This window comes from Macaca nemestrina, chromosome 1 (assembly GCF_043159975.1).
Source record: "Macaca nemestrina isolate mMacNem1 chromosome 1, mMacNem.hap1, whole genome shotgun sequence".
Taxonomy (NCBI): Eukaryota; Metazoa; Chordata; class Mammalia; order Primates; family Cercopithecidae; genus Macaca; species Macaca nemestrina.
Genome location: NC_092125.1, coordinates 195,815,429 through 195,835,456, shown reverse-complemented (window position 1 = coordinate 195,835,456; position 20,028 = coordinate 195,815,429). Strand labels below are relative to the sequence as shown.

Sequence of the window (20,028 nt, the reverse complement as noted above, 5' to 3'; positions counted from 1 at the left end):
GGCTGAGGCAGGAGGATTGCTTGAGCCCAACAGTTTAAGACCAGATCTGGGCCAGGCGCGATGGCTCACACCTGTAATCCCAGGATTTTGGGAGGCCAAGGCAGGCGGATCACGAGGTCAGGAGATCGAGACCATCCTGGCTAACACTGTGAAACCCCGTCTCTCCTAAAAATACAAAAAATTAGCCAGGCGTGGTAGCGGGCGCCTGTAGTCCCAGCCATTCTGGAGGCTGAGGCAGGAGGATGGTGTGAATCCGGGAGGCGGAGCTTGCAGTGAGCCACTGCACTCCAGCCTGGGTGACAGAGTGAGACTCTGTCTGAAAAAAAAAAAAAAAAAAAAGACCAGATCTGGCAACATAGTGAGACCCCCATCTCTATTAGAAAAAAATCAAATCAACTGGGCGTGGTGGCTCACGCTTGTAATCCCAGCACTTTGGGAGGCTGAGGCAGGCGGATCACGAAGTCAAGAGTTTGAGACCAGCCTGGCCAACGTGGTGAAACCCTGCCTCTACTAAGAATACAAAATTAGCTGATCGTGGGGGTGGGCGCCTGCAATCCCAGCTACTTGGGAGGCTGAGGCAGGAGAATCGCTCGAACCCAGGAGGAGGAGGTTACAGTGAGCCAAGATCGCGCCACTGCACTCCAGCCTGGGCGACAGAGCAAGACTCTGTCTCGGAAAAAAAAAAAAAAATCAAATCTAGACAGTCAGAAGTGGTAGTGCCCTATGCCAAAAACGAGCTTCACCATTAGGCTCTAGTATCTGTAGTCATTCATTCTCTGTAAACCTCAGTCTTCTCACTGTGAAAAGTCTGCCTCACAGCATTGTTGTAAGGATTGGATGAGAGCACACAATAGGTTGTCAGTATGTGGGGACAGTCCCCCTTTTCATGGTCAAATGTTAAGGTTCAGCTACTTGGACTTGGAGTCTGGGGGCCAGAGAAAGTTAGCTCTCTGCTTGGGCCACCTGGGCTAGGGAAACCGGCCTAGGGGCAAGCCTCCCACAGTGAAGCTGTGTCTCCCTGTCTCAATTTCCACTCCCCAGTAGGCTCACATTTCCCTGCTCACTCTATTTTCGTTGGCCCAAGAGGACGTGCCCCAGGGAAGTCCAGGGATCAACCACATGGACTCCCTGTTCCTGTTCCCTATCTGTCCTTCCCCCTCCCTGGGAAACAGGTGTGTCTGAACTGGGGCTGGAAGCAAAGCCTGAGAGCTGGATGACTGGCCTTGGGTGAGTAGGATCCTGTTGTCCCTCACTCACCCTAGAGGTCCCCACACACTCTTCTTTATCTCATGCTTAGGACACCCCTGCTGTTTTTTCACTCTGCAAGGGTTTTCAAAAGGAGGCCCTGGGTGGCTACTGACAGGCCTCTCATGGTTTCCTCTGGGTGCTGAATCACTCTCTGATGCCTGTAATCACAGGCCCTCCTTCCCCCTAGTGAGAACACAGCCTTTCTTCTCTGGGTGTATTGCTCACTCTTACTTACTGGCTGCCTAGAGCCCTTGAAGGCCTCAAGGCTTTGTAGATAACCTCTTCCAAATTGTATTTTTAGTGGAGACGGAGTTTCACCATGTTGGCCAGGCTGGTCTCGAACTCCTGACCTCAAGTGATCTGCCCGCGTCAGCCTCCCAATATGCTGTGATTACAACCATGAGCCACTGTGCCTGGCCGCCTAGAAACTTTCCTTGTGACCCCAAGCTGGACACTGAATTTGTGGGTGGAGAGGGTGAAATAAGTAAGTGACTTTCACAGAGCTTGGGAAGTGGGAAGGGCAGAGCAAGAATTAATGTAGTTAAATGTTGACTGTGTGAAGGGCACCATGCCATGTGGTACTCATTACCTCCTTCTGTCCTCACAAAAAATAGATGAGGTGGTTATTATTATTATCATCATCATCACCATTTGACAGAGTAAGACAAGCTCAGAGTTTGACATCATAGCCTCAAATCACAAGACAATAGGTGATAGATATAAAGCCAGGGCTGACACCAGGGTCCCCCTGTCTAATGTACAGAGCTAGCTTCTCTTGGGTATACTGGTTACCCAGTGCCTTCTTCAGGGGAAGAGGCAGGAGTGGCTGGGGCTGCCACCTAGTCACCCTGCCTGATAGCTCGTCTTCTTAATGGAAATGAGGCTGGAAAGGTGAGCATGGGCAGATTATAAAGGGCCTTGTCTTCCAATGATAAGTGATACATGAGATGGAATTTTGTTAATGCAGGAGGCCCTAAATGGGCAAGGCTCAAACTCATACTTTCAGCTCTTTCATACCCACTGGTCGACTGGACTGGCATTTCTGGGGACTAAGGAGAGGATTTCCCTAGAGCTCCTGAGCTAGAGGAGTTACCCCTGTCATGAGAAATGGGTGCAATTATACACCCTGTTTCATGTGGTGGAAAAGAAACCAAATGCCTCTGGAACGCTCTACTGTGCCCAATCCTCTCTCTAAACTTAAAAGCAGGTTTAGTAATAATAAAAATAACAATAGTAACTCCATTTTATTGTGAACTTGCTAAGGAATAAAAACAGCATTAAGCACTTTAAACATATTTCATTTCATCATCAAAACAGTCCTGTGGGTATAGTATTATTATTACCTCAAGATGGGGAGATGGAGGCTCAGTGAATCGAACTTCACCTTGACTGGGGTGGCATCAGAACACACCTCATGGGTCATTACCTTGTACTGCCTCTGATTCTCGTATCGTCAACCAGCCATTCCCTTGGGGATGTGAGGGACTCAGAACTTTATAGCTATTGTCATTGGGTGATTCCCTTCTATGCTCTTTACAGATATGACTCCTCAGTTCAACTGTGAGCTCTTGACAGCAATATGAGGCAAGAAGTGCATGTTATTATTATCCTCATTTTATGCTTGAGAAAAATGATGCTCATTAAAGTCAAGAAACCTGCCAAAAATCACACAACCTGTAAGTGAGTGGCAGAGCCAGGTATGGTTTTAAGGTCTCTTGTCTCTCTATAGAATGTTTTTTCCAGTACACTGTTGTAGAGGAGCAAAAAATGGACAGGTCAGATGAATGACGTTTATATAATGTCCTGAGTCACAGAAAAGAATAGTGGCATGGAGCCTCTGGGGGCCGGTGGCAACACAAATTATGGGAAGGTGAGGGGAAGAAATGTCCTGTTACGGAGATAAAATTTCTCAGGAAGTAATAGTTGTCAGTCCTCTTCTTGACACAGATACCTCACTAAAAATGTAGATTTCCTTTGTAGGTGTAAATTTATTTCTACAAAAGGAAGGACAGCTTTTCAGAGCAACTCCCGTGTCTGCAGTTTCTCAGCATAACCAGCTGAAAAAAATAAGCCAGAGAAATATATATTTTGGGGTGGCATATTCTGGCCTCCCACAGTCATATTTTGGAGTGGCGTGTCCTGAGCACCAACACTGTTTTTTTTGTTGTTGTTGTTTTTTGAGACGAAGTCTCACTCTATTGCCCAGGCTGGAGTGTAATGGCGCAATCTCCGCTCACTGCAACCTCTGCCTCCCAGGTTCAAGTGATTCTCCTGCCTCAGCCTCCCGAGTAGCTAGGATTACAGGTGCACGCCACCACGCCCAGCTAATTTTTGTATACTTTTTTTTAAGGAGTGACAGGGTTTCATCATGTTGGTCAGGCTGGTCTCGAACTCTTGACCTCGTGACCCGCCTGCCTCGGCCTCCCAAAGTGCTGGGATTACAGGCGTGAGCCACCGCCCCCGGCCAGCCCCAACACTGTTAAATCCTAAAATCCGCTTTAAACTGCTCTAGCTTTAAACATACCGCCTAAATACAGCAACCCGTGCCGAGCCGTAAGTGACCGCACATGCGCACACTCCGAGCCCAGCTCAGACGGAGACCAGTGCCAGCCACGTGTTCCCAAGTGCCCACGCGGACCGAGCGCGAAGGCGAGATCTGGGTAGCGTGGAGAGGCGCTAGCGAATAAGAACTGGTTCTTGGAGAGTCACGAGACTAGATCTAGGAAACTACACTTCCCAGAAGCAGCCTGCGGTGACTGCCTGTGTTGGATGGCGTACATCCGGAAAACCGGCTCCGGATAGGTTGCTTAGAGGAAGTGGGCTGTTCTAAACCACGGGGGGCTAGGCCTGTTTCCGGTAGGAATTAGTGGATTCGGCGGCAGAGGCAGTGCGGATCCGGCGTTGTCCAGTGAGTTTTTCCAAGGCTGCATAGAGATGGCGGCGGCTTTTCGAAAGGCGGCTAAGTCCCGGCAGCGGGAACACCGAGAGCGAAGCCAGGTAGGACCACACAGGCCCCACGAGTGCTGGCCCTTGTCGCCATGTGTTACTCTCTCCCCAACCCTGTCGCCACTGTGGGATCCGGGTCCAAACTGTATATAAATGCACGCAAATGTATGCTAATGACGCTGGTGTGTCTGGGGCGGAGCTTCGTGGGAACGAGTGGAGGGGATTTGTCGTTTCCGTTCTAGGAAGAGCAGGGTTGCACCCCTTTCCTTGGGGATATAAAACCTACTCTGGAAGATTTCAGTGTGGTGATTGAGTAAGATAATGCCTGTCAAGTGCCTGGCCTTTTCTGAGGAGTTGAGGTCTAGAGCTCATATAGGCAAAACTGCCGGGCTGAAATTGGATCCCATGTCTAATGCTCAGCTCCGCCTGCTGCATATGGGGGTCCTGACCGAAGAGACTGTCCTTACTAATGTGTTATCATCATCACACTGGGCTTGTGGTTCATGAAGATCTGCCACATGTGCTATTTGTTTATGTCTTACCCCTTAATGTTGGCCTTTTCCATTCCCATTATACAGATGAGGAAACTGAGGTCCAGAGTGATGACTTGTCCAGTTACAAACACCAGATTCAGGCAGAGTAAACAGTTCTAGGATTTCTATGGTGGGTGCGTCTGTGTAGGGAGGTTGAGTAGAAATAAGCTTATATGCAGAATCAATTGAAACACTGTCAGGAATCCCGTGCTTAATATCTGATTCAGAAAGGCCCTTAGCATACGTGTGTGCTCCCTCTTAATTTTACAGATGAGGAAGAGAGAGGAAAGAGTTGTGCAGCTGACTGATGGGATAGAACTAAGGCCTCTTTTTTTTTTTTTTTTTTTTTTGAGACGGAGTCTCACGCTGTTGCCCAGGCTGGAGTGCAGTGGCGCGATCTCGGCTCACTGCAAGCTCCGCCTCCCGGGTTCCCGCCATTCTCCTGCCTCAGCCTCCTGAGTAGCTGGGACTACAGGCGCCCGCCACCGCGCCCGGCTAATTTTTTGTATTTTTAGTAGAGACGGGGTTTCACCGTGGTCTCGATCTCCTGACCTTGTGATCCGCCCGCCTCGGCCTCCCAAAGTGCTGGGATTACAGGCTTGAGCCACCGCGCCCGGCCGAACTAAGGCCTCTTAACTACAGTTCAGTCTTCCTGCTTAATAGCATATATCAAACTTTTTTTTTTTTGAGATGGGGTCTTGCTCTGTTGCCCCGGTTGGAGTGCAGTGGTACAATCTCGCCTCACTACAACCTCCGACTCCCGGGTTCAAGCGATTCTCCTGTCTCAGCCTCCCGAGTAGCTGGGACTGTAGGTACGCACTACCATGCCCTGCTAATTTTTGTATTTTTAGTAGAGATGGGGTTTTGTCAGGTTGTCCAGGCTAGTCTCGAACTCCTGACCTCAGGTGATCCACACACCTTGGCCTCCCAAAGTGCTGAGATTACAGGCATGAGCCCCTGCACCTGGCCAAAACTATCACCTTTTGAGCACTTACTATATGCTAGGCACAGCCCTGCATTTTACAAATGAGGAATCTGTTGCTTAAAGATTAAGATTGAATAGTATATCCAAAGTCACAGTTGTAAGTAGTGGAACTGGATTAGCAGAGAAAACAGAGGGCTTTCAAAGCTGGCTGTGGACATGGCATGGCCATGGCTGAGTAGGAATGGAAGGCCTATGTGGAAGAGGTGAGAAAAAGGCCATCCTGAAAATGTGGGTAAACCATTGACACAAACGTTCCATATTTGAGTCGTTTGGACTTTATCCTGTAGATCCTTCAGTAGGGCAGTGGGGGAGCTACTGAAGATATTTTATATGAAAGGTGTATGTGTTATTACGTAAACTGTTTTAGATCCAATACCAGGTTTCCTTCTGTAATGCGGGTGTACATTCAGGTGGACATGAGAGATTTCAAGAGTTCTGCCTCACCTCATGTTGTTGCTCTTTTGACCCTTTAGCTTACTTTCTCTACTCTGTCAACCTCCCTTTGTCTGCTGTAATTAAAGTTAAAATTATTAGGGGAGGTTTGGTGTTATTTTACTTATTTTTTTGAGATAGTGTCTCCCTCTGTTGCCAAGGCTGGAGTGCAGTGGGGCAATCACGACTCACTTCAGGCTCGACCCACTCACTCAAGCCATTCTTTTGCCTCAGCTTCCTGAGTAGCAGGGACCACAGACGTGTACTGTGACACCCAGCTAATTTTATTTTATTTTTTTAATTTGTGGAGATGAGGTCTCACTGTGTTGCCCAGGTTGGTCTCGAACTTCTGGGCTCAAGTGATCTGCTCATCTCAGCCTCCCAAAGTGCTGGGATTGCACATGTGAGCTTGGCCTTAAATAGCTATTTATTGCATCACTTGAAGGATAAAAGATGAGAAAGATGACTGTTAAAAATCCTACCCAAATTAGGCTGGGCGCAGTGGCTCACGCCTGTAACTGCAGCACTTTGGAAGGCCAAGGTCAGGAGATGGAGACCATCCTGACCAACATGGTGAAACCCTGTCTCTACTAAAATACAAAAATTAGTGGGGCATGGTGGTGCACACCTGTATTCCCAGCTACTCGGGAGGCTGAGGCAGGAGAATTGCTTGAAGCCAGGAGGCGGAGGTTGCAGTAAGCCAAGATCGCACCATTGCACTCCAGCCTGGCGACAGCAAGACTGTCTCAAAAAAAAAAAAAATCTTACCCAAATTATTATTATTATTATTATTATTATTATTTTTTTTTTTTGAGACGGAGTCTCGCTCTGTCGCCCAGGCTAGAGTGCAGTGGCGCGATCTCGGCTCACTGCAAGCTCCGCCTCCCGGGTTCCCGACATTCTCCTGCCTCAGCCTCCCGAGTAGCTGGGACTACAGGCGCCCACAACCGCGCCCGGCTAATTTTTTGTATTTTTAGTAGAGACGGGGTTTCACCGTGGTCTCGATCTCCTGACCTTGTGATCCGCCCGCCTCGGCCTCCCAAAGTGCTGGGATTACAGGCGTGAGCCACCGCGCCCGGCCCCAAATTATTATTATACAAATTTTTTTTGTTTGTTTTTTTGAGACGGAGTCTCGCCCTGTTGCTCAGGCTGGAGTGCAGTGGTGCGATCTTGGCCCACTGCAACCTCCGCCTCCCGTGTTCAAGCAATTCTCCCGCCTCAGCCTCCCGAATAGCTGGGATTATAGGCACTTGCCATCATGCCCAGCTAATTGTTGTATTTTTGTGGAGACGGAGTTTCACCAGGTTAGCCAGGCTTGTCTTGAACTCCTGACCTCAGGTGCCCCACTCACCTTGGCCTCCCAAAGTGCTGGGATTACAGCATGAGCCACTGCACCCAGCCTATTATACAAGTTTGCAACACTAGAGAAGTGTGTGCATTTCCCAAAATGTTAACATTATTCGCAACAGAAGAGGACTCAGTCTACTGTGATGGCCCCAGGGAGAATGGGTTCTAGTTTTGGCTCTGCTGCTTATTAGTTCTGTGTTCTTGGGCATATCATTCTCTAAACGTCATTCTCTTTATGGAAAACTGGGGTAGCAATAGTGCCTGTTTCACCTTCTTTACAAGGTTGTTGTGGGGATTAAATGAAATTGTGTAATGAGCATAGCACATTGCAAGACCCTGACATATACTAAGTGCTCAACAAATAGTAGTATGTAGAAAGATCATACCAAGATTTAATCCTTATACCTTCCGTGCTCTTCAAGCCTACGTCAGAGAAAGGACTTTCTGTCATACTTTTGTCTCATACCTAGTACCACAAGTATAATAATGATAGTAAACTCATGCTGGATAGCTGCTATGTGTCAAGCCATGTGCAGGCATTACCACTTACACGAGCTCCTTGAATCCTCAGGATGACACGGAGAAGGAGGTACTATTTTCATGTTACAGTCAGGAAATAGCCGTTCAGAGAAGTTAAGTGACATGCCCAAGGTCACAGATTGTTCAGAGGTAAAACTTGGATTTGAACCCACATCTCCAGACTCTAAATTTAGCTCCCTTACCACAGTTGCCTCCCTGTTACTATGTTTTCCCTTTGTAGTATTTTATAAACCCTTGGATTAAGTTGGTAGTAATTTTAGTACAACTGGCAACTGCTTGCTTAGTGCCGAGTCATTGTTGCCTCTCTCTGTCCTTAATAGGCCAAGAAACCTACTACAGCAGTGCTTGTGACCTGTCTGGTGCTGGCAGGGTCCCTCTCATCCTTGGGCAGAGCCCAGTTGTGGAGAGGGGAGGGGACAGGGTCATGGGTTAGCTCCAAGGACTGGATTTACTGAGCGCTTCAGAGACTCCTGTGCCTGTTAGGTGTCATGTTGATTTGGATATGTGTTCGCGGAGGAAACTAAACAATGTTGTTTTTTCTTTTGTCTTCTAGCCTGGCTTTCGAAAACATCTGGGCTTGCTGGAGAAAAAGAAAGATTATAAACTTCGTGCAGAGTGAGTTCAGTCTTTCTGGTGGAGGCGCTGCCAAGAAGCTTACAACCTCCTTGCACTGCAGCTGAATTGCCTGAGTGTCCAACAGGGGATCATTTCCTGCCATTGATAAAATGGCCAAAGCTCTGGCAGCCTGTCAGATAATTTTTTCTGTGACCCTAAATTTCTCTCTTTGTTTAGGCAGATCATTATTTATTTAACTGTAGTTGCATTGTGAATTATTTGTATTATGTTGTTCCAGATCATTTTCTCATAGTGGCTTTGATTTGGCTCTGCCTTGGTGTTTGAGCCCAAAGCTGAATCTTTTTTCTCTTTGTTTTCTTGAAGTGCAAGATACAATCTGAAATTCCATTTGTTGAGTCTCTTACATACCATGTGTGTGGTGTGGAATGAAGAGATGTGAAAGATGGATTCATGAGACCAAGCGTGGGTGATAATGAACTCTGAAAGCATTTTATAAAACAATTATCCCCATTCTTCTTCTCTATTAGCACTTTATTTGCAAAATACTTCTTAATTATTTGTTAGCCATACATGTCAGCTGAGGTCCTTCTTCTTTTTTTTTTTTTTTTTTTTTTTTTTTTGAGATAGAGTCTTGCTCTGTTGCCCAGGCTGGAGTGCAGTGGCCGGATCTCAGCTCACTGCAAGCTCCGCCTCCCGGGTTCCCGCCATTCTCCTGCCTCAGCCTCCCGAGTAGCTGGGACTACAGGCACCCGCCACCATGCCCGGCTAAGTTTTTGTATTTTTAGTAGAGACGGGGTTTCACTGTGTTAGCCAGGATGGTCTCGATCTCCTGACCTCGTGATCCACCCGTCTCGGCCTCCCAAAGTGCTGGGATTACAGGCTTGAGCCACCGTGCCTGGCCAGCTGAGGTCCTTCTTATGCCCCTGGTCTAGATGGTGGTGATGGATTAAATGGGTTTCTGTAGGTCCCAGAGATTTTAAGCCTAATGATAATTAAGTGTTGTTATTGGGCCAGGCAGTGTTCTAGGATATTTTACCATTTTTACACTGATTCTTCCCTCCCAACAACCTTCTGGGATAGGTTACTATAATCGTATTCATTTTACAAGTGAAATTGGGATGCAGGATGGTTTGATAACTTATCCAAGGTTACTTAGCCAGAAGTTGTCAAGTCCAGATTTGAACGCATGCTGTCTGGCTGCAGAGTCCATGATTCTAGTCATTGTGCTATACTGTACTGTGTAGTTTCTGAGTTATATGTGGTCATCTGGTGCCCAAGCTTGCACCATATCCTGGCTAAGGACTTTTAATTTGTACTTTGTTTGGTGTTTCCCTGTAATGATATAAATGGCACTGAAACATATGTGGGCTGGGGACAGTTAATTTCAGGTTCCACTGGAGTAGGAACTGTTGATTAGATTGTGGACCCTGCGAAGCGTGAGCTCAGCTCAGTGACAGTGGAGTGTCCATCAGATCCAGTCTTTGCTTTGGCTTTTTTGAGTTTTGCTTTGTGTGGCCTTTTAGATGCTTGTAAAGTTTGCTTATTGTGGGTTTTGGTTTTTAAAAATTATCTTTTTGTTTTTTGCTATGAACCTCATTTAACCTGTCTTTTAGTGACTACCGTAAAAAACAGGAATACCTCAGAGCTCTCCGTAAGAAGGCTCTTGAAAAAAATCCAGATGAATTCTACTACAAAATGACTCGGGTTAAACTCCAGGTGAGTGCCCAGTGGCTTGGTTGGTGTTTTGAGCTCCCCACATTGGAAAATAAGGGCAGGGAGGAGATGGAGAAGAAGGATCCTTGGCCTTAATTTAACCCTTCTCTGGTTACTCCAGGTGCTCTTGGTCAGTGTCCAAGGCAAACCTTCTACTTCCAGAGGAGTGTGCATTTCTGCCTTTGATTGTGGGTTATCTTACACCCGGAGCTGTTCTAGGATGGATGACTGGAGGTGCCACGCTGAACGTGTGCCTCAGGGGCCTGTGTCTAGGATTGCTGTTAGCATACAGCATTTGGTTGTCTTTTTTTTGTTTTGTTTTGTTGTGTTTTGTTTTGAGATGGAGTCTCTCTGTCGCCCAGGCTGGAGTGCAGTGGTGTGATCTTGGCTCCCTGCAACCTCTGCCTCCTGGGTTCAAGTGATTCTCGTGCCTCAGCCTCCCAAGTAGCTGGAACTACAGGCACACACTACTGTGCCCAGCTAATTTTTTGTATTTTTAGTAGAGAAAGGGTTTCACCATGTTGGTCAGGCTGATCTTGAACTCCTGACCTCAAGTGATCTGCCCATCTTGACCTCTCAAAGTGCTGGGATTACAGGTGTGAGTGACCACACTTGGCCTATGGTTGTCTTTGTTCTAGATTGATGGCACATGCACTGTGCCAACAACTTATTAATGATTTTTAATGTAATAGGGAATATATCTTTTAAATTTGGATTTTAGGATGGAGTACATATTATTAAGGAGACTAAGGAAGAAGTAACCCCAGAACAACTAAAGCTGATGAGAACTCAGGACGTCAAATATATAGAAATGAAGAGGGTTGCAGAAGCTAAGGTAATTCATTCTTTGTTCTGATTCGTTTTATTGGTTAAGAAAGGAAACTTAAATATATCAATCTCAAGGTATTTGTTAATTTCTTCTGGCATTTACAATCTCACTTGATTGTAATAATGATTTAGAAGTATAGTTAGCATGGTAGAGTGGAAAGAGTTCAGGTTTGGAAATGAGACAGACCTAGGTTTGAGTTCTGGCACTGCCAATTACTAGCCTCATGACAATGGGCAAATTCAACTCCCTGAGGCTCTTCCCTCATTTCTGTCTCAGGGGACTGTTACAAGGATTTTTTTTTTTTTTTTTTTTTTTTTTGAGACGGAGTCTCGCTCTGTCGCCCAGGCTGGAGTGCAGTGGCGCGATCTCGGCTCACTGCAAGCTCCACCTCCCGGGTTCATGCCATTCTCCTGCCTCAGCCTAAGGAGTAGCTGGGACTACAGGCGCCCGCCGCCACGCCTGGCTAATTTTTTTGTATTTTTAGTAGAGATGGGGTTTCACTGTGTTAGCCAGGATGGTCTCGATCTCCTGACCTCGTGATCCGCCCGCCTCGGCCTCCCAAAGCGCTGGGATTACAGGCGTGAGCCACCGCGCCCGGCCTGTTACAAGGATTAAGTGCATCCTGGGAAGTGCCCAGTACCTGATATGTGTTGGGATCCTTTCCTTTAAAAGAATAAAGCAAGTTCTTTGCTGGCTGGCAATAATGATGTGAAATGGTTTAAACTTTTGCAGTTTTTTTTTTTTTGGTACCCCAGAAGAATCTAATATAAAGTGAGACCATATTTTGTGTTCTAGAAAATTGAAAGACTAAAATCAGAGCTCCATCTGCTGGATTTCCAGGGGAAGCAACAGAACAAGCATGTGTTCTTTTTTGACACCAAAAAGGAAGGTATGAAATGTTTGAAGGTTTCTGGGACAGTCTACCATGCCAGTCTGTGTCGTTTGGTGTTAGAAACAGACAGTGCCTTAAGGATTGTCTTGAATTTTAGTTGAACAGTTTGACGTTGCAACTCACCTGCAAACAGCCCCGGAGCTAGTCGACAGAGTCTTTAATAGGCCCAGGATAGAGACCTTACAGAAAGAAAAAGTGAAAGGAGTTACCAATCAGACTGGACTTAAGGTAATTTTATCTGTTGTTCTTCACATGTGAGTTTAGGGGAATCTAGGTGGTTTTTTTTTTGGGTTTTTTTTTTTTTTTTTTTTTTTTTGCCACTGCATTTAAAAGAATTTTTAAAATTTATTTTACTTTATTTTTTAGTCAGAGTCTGACTGTCTCCCAGGCTGGAATGCATTGGTGCGATCTTGGCTCACTGCAACTCCGCCTCCTGGGTTCAAGCAATTCTCATGCCTCAGCCTCCCCAGTAACTGGGACTATAGGTGTGCACCACCACACCCAGCTAAGTTTTGTATTTTTTATAGAGATGGGGTTTCGCCATGTTGGCCAGGCTGGTCTTTAACTCCTGACCTCAGTTGATCCACCTGCCTTGGCCTCCTGAAGTGTTGGGATTACAGGCGTGAGCCACTGTGGCTGGTCTCAGATAATTATTTATGGAAAACTCATGAGTTCCCTTACAAAAGTGGATTTGTAGGAGGATTTGATGATGGGATGGAAGTGGAGAAGGGCTCTCTGATTTCTATGATCAGAAGATGTGTGGTATAGTGGTCAGAAGCTTAGGTTATGGCCTTTAACCTGAGTTTGAATCCCAATTCTGACCCGCACTTTGTGCTTTTATACTTGAAAGGAATTACTGAAGATTAAAGGATTTGGAACTTTAATACTGAACCTTTTTTTTTTTTTTTGAGACGGAGTCTTGCTCTGTCGCCCAGGCTGGAGTGCAGTGGCTGGATCTCAGCTCACTGCAAGCTCCGCCTCCCAGGTTCACGCCATTCTCCTGCCTCAGCCTCCCGAGTAGCTGTGACTACAGGCGCCCACCACCTCGCCCGGCTATATTTTTGTATCTTTTTTAGTAGAGACGGGGTTTCACTGTGTTAGCCAGGATGGTCTCGATCTCCCGACCTCGTGATCCGCCAGTCTCGGCCTCCCAAAGTGCTGGGATTACAGGCTTGAGCCACCGCGCCTGGCCAATATTGAACCTTTAGCATTGAATACGCACATCAAAAGCTCTTTGTGTATTTTTATTTTTTTTGAGACAGGGTCTCACTGTCACCCAGGCTGGAGTGCAATAGTGTGATTATGGCTCACTGCAGTCTCCACCTTCTGGGCTTAAGCGATCGTCCTGCCTCAGCCAACTGGGTACACACACCAGGAGGTGTGTGCCACCATGCCTAGCTAATTTTTAATTTTTTTTTTGTAGAAACGGGATCTCGCTAAGTTGCCCAGGCTGGTCTTAAACTCCTGAGCTCAAGTGTTTCCTTCTGCCTTGGCCTCCTGAAGTGTTGGGATTACAGGCGTGAGCCACCATGCCTGCCCAAAAGGTCTTTCATATTGTGTATTGTAGCAAAAATTTTGTTTTGGCTTTTCCTTATGGTGCTTTCCATCACTGTAACTAGGTTGTGCAGAAGACATGCTTTTCCTCAAAGCCTTCTGGAGTTGAACTCTTCTGACTGATTCATTAAAAAAAAAATGCTGTCAATGTGTTTCAAGCAGACAGCTGTTCTGTTTTGATTTGAATCATTTACACCGCATCAGTTTTGCTTCCAATGTTTAATTTCACAGCAGTTTTCTCTAGCTCAGAGGCAGCTAAACTTGCTTTAGTAATATAAATACCCCTAATTAGTTTGACTATATTGGGTAATCCCATAAATCTGACAGTCTGTGCAATAAAGCGAAAACAAAAGCTGTCTGAAACCACTGCTGTGAGACTGTGCTAGAATCCGTGAATTGTTGAAGTCTGAGGCCCAGTAATATTTCCCTCTGTAGATAACACTTCCAGCCAAAGAGCTTGCTCATGAGTGTTCTTGTGATAACCCTGTTGTTTGTCAATTAGGTGTACTTTTTTTTTTTTTTTTGGAGACGGAGTCTCACTTTGTCACCCAGGCTGGAGGGCAGTGGCATGATATCGGCTCACTGCAACCTCTGCCTCCTGGGTTCAAGCAATTCTCCTGCCTCAGCCTCCTGAGTAGCTGGGATTACAGACGTCCATCACCACTTGGCTAATTTTTTGTATATTTAGTAGAGACGGGGTTTCACCATTTTGGCCAGGCTGGTCTTGAACTCCTGACCTTGTGATCCACCCGCCTCAGCCTCCCAAAGTGCTGGGATTACAGGCATGAGCCACCGCGCCTGGCAATTAGGTGTACTTTCTTTTATTTTTTAATTTTTATTATTATTATTTTTTTTTGAGACGGAGTCTCGCTCTGTCACCCAGGCTGGAGTGCTGTGGCCGGATCTCAGCTCACTGCAAGCTCCGCCTCCCGGGTTCCTGCCATTCTCCTGCCTCAGCCTCCCAAGTAGCTGGGACTACAGGCGCCCGCCACCTCGCCCGGCTAGTTTTTTTTTGTATTTTTTAGTAGAGACGGGGTTTCACCGTGTTAGCCAGGATGGTCTCGATCTCCTGACCTCGTGATCCGCCCGTCTCGGCCTCCCAAAGTGCTGGGATTACAGGCTTGAGCCACCGCGCCCGGCAGGTGTACTTTCAATTAGCCATGTCACTGACACTTCTCAAGAGTTGTGGTAGTCCCTAGAGAGATTAGTATTCCAAATTTCCATGTAGAATAGTTCATCAGCATAGCTTTTGAGAAGTTAGGGAGGTTTAGATTTTTGCCATTTTTGTCTAGTAGTGTTGTTTCTTTCTGTTTTGTTTACTGCAAAATTATTTTTATTAAGACACTGCTGGTGGGTGGATTGCAAGGATATTTTGTCTGTAACTTGGAGTGGGTAGACAACCCATGAGTGAGCTTTAGGAGGTCTGTGAAAATCCCCCTTTCTCACTGGTATTTTGTGCAGATAGGTATGTGCTTGCACAACCTTTTACAAACATGTATGTACATTTATCTCAAGAAAGATGCCAGGCTGGGCGTGGTGGCTCATGCCTGTAGTCCCAGCACTTTGGGAGGCCAAGGTAGGTGGATCGCTTGAGGTCAGGAGTTCGAGACTAGCCTGGCCAACATGGTGAAATCCTGTCTCTACTAAAAATACAAAAATTAGCCAGGCATGGTGGTGGGCACCTGTAATCCCATCTACTAGGGAGGCTGAGGCAGGAGAATTGCTTGAACCCAGGAGGCGGAGGTTGTAGCGAGCTGAGATCGTGCCATTGCATTCCAGCCTGGGCGATAGAGCAAGACTCTGCCTCAAAAAAAAAAAAAAAAAAAAAAAAAGAAGAAAGATCCCAGAGCTTTCATCAGTTTCTCTAAGGTTGATGATTTCCCAAAACCTAAGGACCCCACTGATCTTTGAGGAGTCATTAGCAGTGAGAATTCTCTGGTCAGCTTCTGCTGAAAAAATTATTCTGCTTTCTGAGTGGTAAGATTTTTAGGCACCAGCACACTGCCTGGGGACCTTCTGTTGCGGACTCTTCTGTTGCTCTCCATTCGCTTTGTGTAGGGTTTCCAACACTGATTCATTCCTGCTATCATCTCAGGTGACTGTGGCACTCACACAAAGGTTGAAGCAGCTTAGTGTAGTAGTGGAAAGATTCCTGGGATTTGTGAGAGGGGGACAGTCCTGACTCTGCTCCAGGTGAGCCATGTGTCCTTGGACCACTTCTTCTCTGGGCCTCATTTTTCTGCATTTGTAAATGACGGGTTTTGATAAGATAGTCTACAGGTTCCTTTTTTAATTTTTTTTTTTTTTTTGAGAGAGTCTCGTTATGTTGCCTACGCTGGTCTTGAACTCCTGGGCTCAAGTGACCCTGCCTCCTCAGCCTCCCAAAGTGCTGGGATTACGGGCGTGAGCCACTACATCTGGCCCAGGGTTCCTTTCAGCTGCAGAATGTGATGTTCCTAAAATGGGTAACTTTATTGTTACCATATTATGTTGATTCTGGCGAAAGGAGGGAGTTGATGAACTATGCAGTTGGCTTAAATGGATTAAGAAACAGTTTCTTACTCATTTTTGTCCTGTTCATTGTTCACTGAGAATGTGTGTGTTTCTTCTCCAGCGAATAGCTAAAGAAAGGCAAAAGCAATATAACTGCCTGACACAGCGGATTGAACGAGAGAAGAAATTGTTCGTTATTGCTCAGAAAATTCAAACACGCAAAGATCTTATGGTGAGGAGAGAGAGCCTTAGGCCTTTTTTTTTTTTCCCTTTTCTTTCTTGTAAAGGTCTTAACTCAGACTGGATTTCAGCTGTGTGTAAATCAACCCCAGTGAAAATGTCTGCTCCTCAGGGGCAGTGGTTTGAGCCAGTGTCTGTTACTCTGACAGTGTTGAAATGTGCCTTGATTAAGAAGGTAATAAGGGGGTTATTAGTCAGTGCTTTGGAACAGCAAAGGGTAGGATCGGGTAGCATATGAACTTTATAGCTTATGAGCAGCTCCCGTAACATTTAAACAGGTTAACAAAACAGTGCATGTCACTCATTGGTGTTTAAAAATAGACAACATTGTGTAGTTAAATAGCAGAGCTGAGGAATATAAGATGCCTCTTTCATATTCTTATCATTCCTCTAAATGTCAAATTCTTTAGCTTTGTAGATCATTTAGGTTAGCCTTTCTCAACTGGGGTTCCGTGAGAGAATTAAAATTATAATTTTAAATGAAACAAATACTTGAACACCTTTCTTTTCAATTTTCCCAGGACTGTACACAGCTAGTACTTTCTAGATGCCCAGGGGAGAAGTTAATTCATTGCCTACAGTGGATGCCTTGGGCAGTAGGGCTTTGTGTGTTCTCAACTTTGAAAAGGGCTGCTAATAGGTAGTTTATTAACCTTTCGATTTTACAAAACCATTTCTTTCTCTTTACTGATTACCTTTTTACTCTTTTGTAGGATAAAACTCAGAAAGTGAAGGTGAAGAAAGAAACGGTGAACTCGCCAGCTATTTATAAATTTCAGAGTCGTCGAAAACGTTGACATGTTATAGATAAGCCTCGTCATTCTGCATCAAAAATCTGTTGTCTTTTTCTAGTAACTTCAAATTCCATTAGTCCAAATGGCATGGTTTGTAACCATAACTAAATTGTCAGTCTGACATTTAATGTCTTTCTATGGACAACATTAAATCTCCCTCTCTTCTGTAATTGTTTTTGGTTTGTGAAATTAGTCTTATTTTTATATACATAATTTTTTTTTTTCCTTTGAGATAGGGTCTTTGTTGCCAGGCTGGAAGTGCAGTGTGTGATCATGGCTCACTGTAACTTTGAACTCCTGGGCTCAAGTGATCTTCCTGCCTCAGCCTCTTGAGTAGCTAGTACTACAGACGTGTGCCACCATGTCTGAGTAACGTTTACATTTTATGCAGAGCCCAGGTTTTGCCATGTTGGCCAGGCTGGTTTTGAACTCCTGAGCTCAAGCGATACTCCCACCTTGGTCTCCCAACGGGCTGGGATTGCAGAGTTGAGCCACTATACCCGGCCCAAAATTTTTTTTATTATGAAACATAGGATCTCATTACAGCAGATTTGGAAAATAGATTAATTCATTCCTAATCCCAGTGCTTATTCAATAGTAACAAATATTTATTGCATAGTTAACTGTGCTAGGAGCTAGAGCTGTGGAGGTGGACAATTACTGTGAGTAGTCTAGTTGATTTTCTCCATTTTGTAAAACGCATCACTTTTTGTCCATGTTTTTGTGTTTTGTACTTACAGTAAACAACTTGATGTCCTACTTTTTAATTAAATCATTAGCTCTTTCCCAGTTTGTTACATCACAAAAATTTTTACAGTAATACATGCTAGAGTAAACATTAAAATAGACATTATTTTTAGTGATTGCATAGTGTTTTATCTAGTGGATAGACTGATTTTACCGTCACTCATTCTTCTTTTATTAGCTATTCAGGTGGCTTCATAAATTATCCAAGGAGGAATTTTTTTCTCTCACTTAAAGCTGCAGATAGAAACTCTTGGAACAAGGAACCTACGGGAGCACCTCTTCTTTATTGATGAAGCCCAAATCAGAATAGGCCTGGCTGTGTCTCTGCCCTCTGCACTCCATGTCAACTCACAATTCCAAGGCCAGAATAGCTTGGTGCAGATCTTCACTCTGGGAATATGGACCCCTGGGTGTGTTAGCCAGCTTCTTTCTCTTCCCTGGTTCTCTCCTTCCTTTGTTTGCTCATGTCAGGATTATAGGCCAAGGCCAGTAAGGACAGGACTGAACATGCTTAGAGCAAACATGGGAGAACAGGGACCGGGGTTCTGGGGGGCTTGCTCAGCCCTTACCCCATGGAGGGAGAACAGCCATGTGTGGATTTTAAGGCTTTAAAAGAAATTTGTTAATACTTAATAAGTGCCCGTGATTGTGAGGTTCCTGTACAAGCCTAGACTGGAAGCCTGTTTCCTCAGGGTGTACCCAGTGGAATTTACATCAGGGGCCTTGGAAAACAGGAAGGGCCAGGAAACAGAAGCCAGTAGGTTTTGCCTTCAGGAAGGAAGTTCTTCCCATTGTGTGTGTGCACTCCCTTCTGGGGACGTGCTGAGCTCAGTCAGTGCTGACAGTTTGAGAGACTTGAGGATGAAACCAGGGAATGGGCTCATCATGGTGATACTGGACAGGGGAGTGAGCAGACTAAGCAGCAGTCTGATCCGGGGGTCAAGCAGCTGGATGCTGCTGCTCCGTCTTTTGCCCCTGCTGGGTGGGAAAGTGGGGGAGAGGACAGGGAATGGACCTAAATGCCTCCTCACAAACCATACACCCACATGAAGATAGGCTCGCCTCATGGAATCTCATGTTCACAGATGCACAAGGCACGTATAACCCAGGCCTCATAAACAGGTACAGGCATACCTACACACCCTCTGGCACAGGAGCACAGTGACACTTGAAGAGGTGCGCTCCTAGGCCAAACGGAGCAGGAAGTTCCATCCTTTTGGTGTACTGTGAGTTCCAGGCTGAAGGTAATCGGAATGCTGTAAGGGGAGCTGGGTGTTCTGAATTGCTGTTATACTGGGTGCTGTCTCCAAGGCTCAAGGATTTTAAGCAAAGAGATTGGCTGTCCCTGTGACTGAGCAAAGACAGGCCCCAGCCCCATGGATTCTGAGAATCGGCCAGGGCTTTGCTGCTTTCGTGCTCAGTGGGACCCCAGACTTGTTGGGGAGGGAAGAGTATTGTTTGCTTAGGATCCACCCTTCTTGGCCTAGGGGTGATTTGGGCTGTTGGTGGCATACTGCTCTAGCTGTGCCAAGGGGGCTGTGGGCAGCCTATGGAGCTGGAGGGCTTTTCTGAGTCAGGACTTGTTTGGCTCAGGTCTCTTGTACAAACCAAGTCTCCAAATAGCAGCTCTATGGTGATGTGGACCCTGCAGGTCTGTCCAACAGAGAGTTCAACGAGCCTGGCTCAGTCTTAGTCTGTTGCCACATTCTTGGGCCCTTCCCACCAAAGTGGGAGAGTGTCAAGCCCTAGCTTTATTCTTGAATATGTTCATCTTTTTCTTTGAGATGGAGTCTCGCTCTGTCGCCTAGGCTGGAGTGCAGTGGCGTGATCTTGGTTCACTGCAACCTCCGCCTCCTGAGTTCAAGCGTTTCTCTTGCCTCAGCCTCTCTAGTAGCTGGGATTACAGGCACAGAGATGGGGTTTCGCATTGTTGGCCAGGCTGGTCTTGGAAGCCTGATCTCAGGTGATCCACCCCTCCTAGGCCTCTCAAAGTTCTGGGATTACAGGCATGAGCCACTGCTCCCAGCCAATCTTTTTCTGATTTCTAACTGCTTCCTGGTGCCAGGGTGGAAAAGGGCCCAGCAGGTGGAGCTGCTGCCTCTTTGCTGGGATTCCTTCTCAGGGACTTGGTGTCCACCCACCCAACACACTTGGCTTCT

General features: G+C 46.1%; 1 protein-coding gene across 1 annotated transcript; it reads left to right on the top strand.

Moving 5' to 3' along the window:
- Positions 1 to 4,079: 4,079 nt before the first annotated feature.
- LOC105494759 (UTP11 small subunit processome component) lies at positions 4,080 to 17,292 on the top strand. The gene is made up of 8 exons (XM_011763537.3): positions 4,080 to 4,245; positions 8,585 to 8,646; positions 10,221 to 10,323; positions 11,042 to 11,155; positions 11,945 to 12,038; positions 12,139 to 12,269; positions 16,210 to 16,320; positions 17,042 to 17,292. The coding sequence occupies exons 1-8, from the start codon at positions 4,183 to 4,185 to the stop codon at positions 17,123 to 17,125; spliced, it is 762 nt and encodes a 253-aa protein (XP_011761839.1). The 5' UTR covers positions 4,080 to 4,182; the 3' UTR covers positions 17,126 to 17,292.
- Positions 17,293 to 20,028: the final 2,736 nt, after the last annotated feature.

Excerpts from the sequence above, each read along its gene's own strand:
- LOC105494759 (XM_011763537.3), top strand. The coding sequence starts at position 4,183 with ATGGCGGCGGCTTTTCGAAAGGCGGCTAAGTCCCGGCAGCGGGAACAC. Across the intron at positions 10,324-11,041 it reads TGACTCGGGTTAAACTCCAG|GATGGAGTACATATTATTAA; the intron begins GTGAGTGCCCAG and ends TTTGGATTTTAG. Across the intron at positions 11,156-11,944 it reads AGAGGGTTGCAGAAGCTAAG|AAAATTGAAAGACTAAAATC; the intron begins GTAATTCATTCT and ends TTTGTGTTCTAG.